This window comes from Syzygium oleosum, unplaced genomic scaffold (assembly GCF_021117445.2).
Source record: "Syzygium oleosum isolate NSW1041296 unplaced genomic scaffold, Sole_v2.1 Sole_v2.30, whole genome shotgun sequence".
In the NCBI taxonomy this organism is placed as follows: domain Eukaryota; kingdom Viridiplantae; phylum Streptophyta; class Magnoliopsida; order Myrtales; family Myrtaceae; genus Syzygium; species Syzygium oleosum.
Genome location: NW_026607514.1, coordinates 432,212 through 436,226, shown reverse-complemented (window position 1 = coordinate 436,226; position 4,015 = coordinate 432,212). Strand labels below are relative to the sequence as shown.

General features: G+C 42.8%; 1 protein-coding gene across 1 annotated transcript; it reads left to right on the top strand.

Moving 5' to 3' along the window:
• Positions 1-1,714: 1,714 nt before the first annotated feature.
• On the top strand, positions 1,715-2,727 carry LOC115661315 (uncharacterized). The gene is made up of 3 exons (XM_030583617.2): positions 1,715-1,927; positions 2,115-2,222; positions 2,305-2,727. Exons 1-3 carry the CDS (start codon positions 1,796-1,798, stop codon positions 2,518-2,520), a joined length of 456 nt encoding a protein of 151 aa, XP_030439477.1. The 5' UTR covers positions 1,715-1,795; the 3' UTR covers positions 2,521-2,727.
• The last annotated feature ends 1,288 nt before the right edge of the window (positions 2,728-4,015 follow it).

The following is a 4,015-nucleotide window of genomic DNA, read 5'->3' as shown; positions in this document are numbered from 1 at the left end:
CCTAGAACCCGCGTATGGGCACTTAGGTCTTGGGCCCGGCCGCCAAGGAACCGAGCCTAGGAGCTGGTGACTTGGGTGTAGGAGCTGCGTACGCAGGCATGGCCTGGGGACCCGGGCTCAGGGATCGAGGTCCTGGGCATGGCTACAAGGACACTCAAGCATGGGCACTAGGGTCTCCAGGCTAGCCTCGAGAGACTTGTTCTCAGCTTTCATGAACCAGGTGTAGTTTGTGCGAGCTGGGTACTTAGGCACAGTTGTCATGGACCTGAACATGAACACCGAGATCTTGGACGCAGCTTCAAAGGACCTAGGTCTGACCGTCGAGCAACCGGGCTTTGCCTTGATGGACCCAAGCCCAAGTGCCGGACCAGAGTCCCGGGCTTGGCCTCGAGAGACCCAAACTAGGGGCCAGTGATTTGGGTGCGAAAGCCGGATACCCCAGCCCCGTCTTGATGGACTTGGGCCCAGGCATAGGGGACTTGGATGTGGGAGTCGAGTACTTGGGAATGGCCACCGAAGACCCGGCCATGGGTAACAAAGTCTCAATCCCGGCCTCTGTGGACTCGAGTCAGAGTGCCAGTGATTTGGGTGCAGAAGCCAAGTATACGGGGCATTGCCACCAAGGACCCGTGCACTGAGGTCTTTGGCCTATCCTCAAGGGACCTAGGCCTAGCCTTTGTGAACCCGGGCTCGGCCACCAAGGAATTGATCCCAGCCTCAATGGACTCGGACCTCAAAATTCGGGTACCTAGGCATGGCCACAGGGGACTTGGTCACGGTCGCCAAGGACCCGAGCACGAGCATTAGGGTCCCAGGACTAGCCCCTATGGACCGGTTCTGGCCTCTCTAGACCTGTGATCGGCCTCTAGGACCCAGGCTCAACCGTAGAGGACCCAAACACGAGGGTTGAGGCATCTAGTCCAAGCTCGTTATCCAACCGTAATATGTAAAATGATTTTCGAATGATTTTCAAAAGAAGAAATCATTTTCTTAAATTTAAGCATAAATTTTCCATAGACCATGAAAGATTTTTCAGTGACTCATTTTCCTAAGCGATCTAACTATCAAAAAATAAGAAAAATGTTTTAGGCTAAAAATTTTCGGCGAAACAATCGAACCAAGTTTTTTTTCCCACTTCGTCTCAACAATTCCAATAGTTAGCACAGTGCCGCTCGTCATGATCAGTCTAAGTCGACCTTTCCGGCCAAGTTATGGCACAGTTCTTTTAACTTCTAGAGGAAGTTTCGTACTTCCCACTAAACAAGGTACGGTAGTGTAGGAATTCTCTCTTCTCCACCTTCATATAACAAAGAAAGCACCGATGGATTCACATTGTTTATCTGTCGTCTGTTTGTGTTTGTCCTAATACTGTTTGATGTTACATGGTGTAGAAAACCCCTCCATGATGGTTTACCTCATCATACATTGTGAGATCAATAGATTCAGACCTGCTCCCTAATAATTCTTCATCTATATGTGGAGACTCGAAATTGCTCGGTCTTAACTGCATGTCCTGAATTGCAGGGTCCTAGTTTTGACCCAAAGGAACAGTCTTTGAATGGCAATAACATCAACCATTCGCCTGCGGTAAGCACGCTCCTTTCTGTTGAATACAAAGATCCACAACAATCTCTCTCTCTCTCTCTCTCTCTCTCTCTCTCTCTCTCTCTCTCTCTCTCTCTCTCTCTCTCTCTCTCTCCTGCTTCTTTATATAGTCTATCCTTCAGCAGTTCTCTGTCCTAAGAGACGAGAAAAATTCATTCTAGAAAAGGGAGCAAATAGAGGGTAGGAAAATATGGCGATCTTAAACATGAGCACGGGAACTTCATTCTCAAAGTTAGGAAATTCTGGGGCTGCACTTGCAAGAAGAAGTTCCGCCCGGAAAACCAATGTGGTTGTTCTGCCCGCCGGCCGAAGGTCCATTCAAGTAAGCCTTTGTAATGTGGCATGCAATTTAGTCTCGGTTTTAGGTAAACCAAAGAAAATGATTCTCTAAGATATGCGAAATTTCGAGTTGCCGAATTTGTGTTTTGCCGGTAAATGCTTTCACGAGCCACAGCATATACTAGTACGAAATCAGAACAATAATCTAACTCCTGTCAATATTATTGCAGGCAAGTTCGCGTCAAGAGGCATCCGCAGAGACAGTGAAACAAGGAGTGGACAAAGCCGAAAAAACCGGTGAAAACATAAAAAATATAGCTGCCTCCATGACTGAAGATGTAAACTTTAGATATACATTATGCTTACCTAGGCATTTCTGATAATCTCATTGATGTGCTTTATTTATGAAACTTAATTCAGGTGAGTCAGAAGTCAAAGGACATGGCGTCCAACGTATCAGAAGCGACGCATGATGCCACCGAGAAAGCAAAGCAAACCGTGCAGAATGCATGGGATTCAGCTAAAGAGACAGCCCAAAAGGCCAAAGAGACTGTTCTGGACAAAGTTGAAGATGCAAAACAATCTGTCAAAACAAATGCAGACAAAGCTCAACGTGCCATGAAGTCCAACAACTGAATTCAAAGTGCATTCCTGTTTAAATAATATCAATATGCTCATTCCAATGATGAAAGACTTTACCATTCCTTGTGTTAATAAGGCTTTGTTCTGTCTGTAAGTGGCAAGACCTTTGAATTGTTTTCTTCCTTTATCAGTGATTTGAAGTAACATTGTAACTATTTATCTCCAAGGAATTTGAATGATTGTTTGAAGCCGATTAATTAATCAGGATTTATAGGTTCTGTCTGCGCATATCAAATTCCAAATTCACTTCTCTATTATCAATATAATCAAAGTAACTGTTCTCTTTTTCTGATCAAAGCAAGTCCTTGTGAGCATTCAGTCCGTCGTCTGTCCAGAATACTCCTTCATGTTCAGGGTTCAACTCTCTTTGGCTCACTATACCTATTTTAATTCTCTTTTCTTTTCAATATATTGTGCTTTTCCTTTCTAGTCAATTGTTTTTACGGTGCGATAATTTATCAACACGATTGGGTTTTAGAAACTTCGTAGACCCAGTTCGCGATTGGGTGTTTGTTGACAACACTACATCAGAATTTTAGAACTTTTCTTGACGAGTTTGCGATCCTCAGGGTTATATTGACATGATCTTAATCTTACTAATTTTGATTGAAGGTCAGATACTTGTGGACTATTTCCATTTAACAGAAGAATACTGAAAAAGGAAAAGGAGGGAGATGTGGCACTTCCCTTAGTACATATTTGGCAGGCAAAAATGACCCCTAGCATCACAGAGATTCAAGATTGATTCAATGACTGACGTAGATGGATATACCCATGACTGATGATGGTCATTGATGAATGATTGATACTCAAGGTACCAACATTGCCTGTGTCCTAAGACCATAATCTCATGTGAATATCAACTCTTCAACTCATTCCCACGTCTTTTGGAACTTACTTCTCCCATAAAGTGGGTTGTATACCGCAAAAAAATTTAAAATTGCACATTGAATATGCAAAGTTTCAATTCTCAAGGTGAGCATTGTTTTTTTCAAATGAGTTAAGCTCTATTGATCAGTCAACCAGGACAAGGTGGATATACGTTACATGCCCATTTGCTGAGAACTTTTTACAAAATGAACCTGAACAGCATCACTTCGTCAGAACTAAGATCCACCATCTTCTTGTACAATGTTCTAAAAATCATAAAGAATTTCAATGATGTATTAATTCTACTTTACTTCTGCTTTCTGAACAAGCTGAACTCTTCCTAAGAAAATCCTCCTTTATCAAATTCAGAATACTTTGAAATGTGTTTACGTCCTTGTGAGGCTTTCTCGCTGTGCTAGGATATATACCAGAGTAAGAAGATTTATTTCTAAGGACTAACACTGTGATTAGTGATGCTTAACAAAGACATCCATCATCCATCCTGTCTGGTGACTCTTTGTTTTTTCTTCTTTTCTTTCTTATAGAGTCACTATTTGAGTCTGAGGTTCGTGTCTCAAATTATGTCAGATATTTACAGCTAAAAGAAAATACGCCGTAT

Excerpts from the sequence above, each read along its gene's own strand:
- LOC115661315 (XM_030583617.2), top strand. The coding sequence starts at position 1,796 with ATGGCGATCTTAAACATGAGCACGGGAACTTCATTCTCAAAGTTAGGA. Across the intron at positions 1,928-2,114 it reads CCGGCCGAAGGTCCATTCAA|GCAAGTTCGCGTCAAGAGGC; the intron begins GTAAGCCTTTGT and ends ATATTATTGCAG. Across the intron at positions 2,223-2,304 it reads CTGCCTCCATGACTGAAGAT|GTGAGTCAGAAGTCAAAGGA; the intron begins GTAAACTTTAGA and ends AACTTAATTCAG.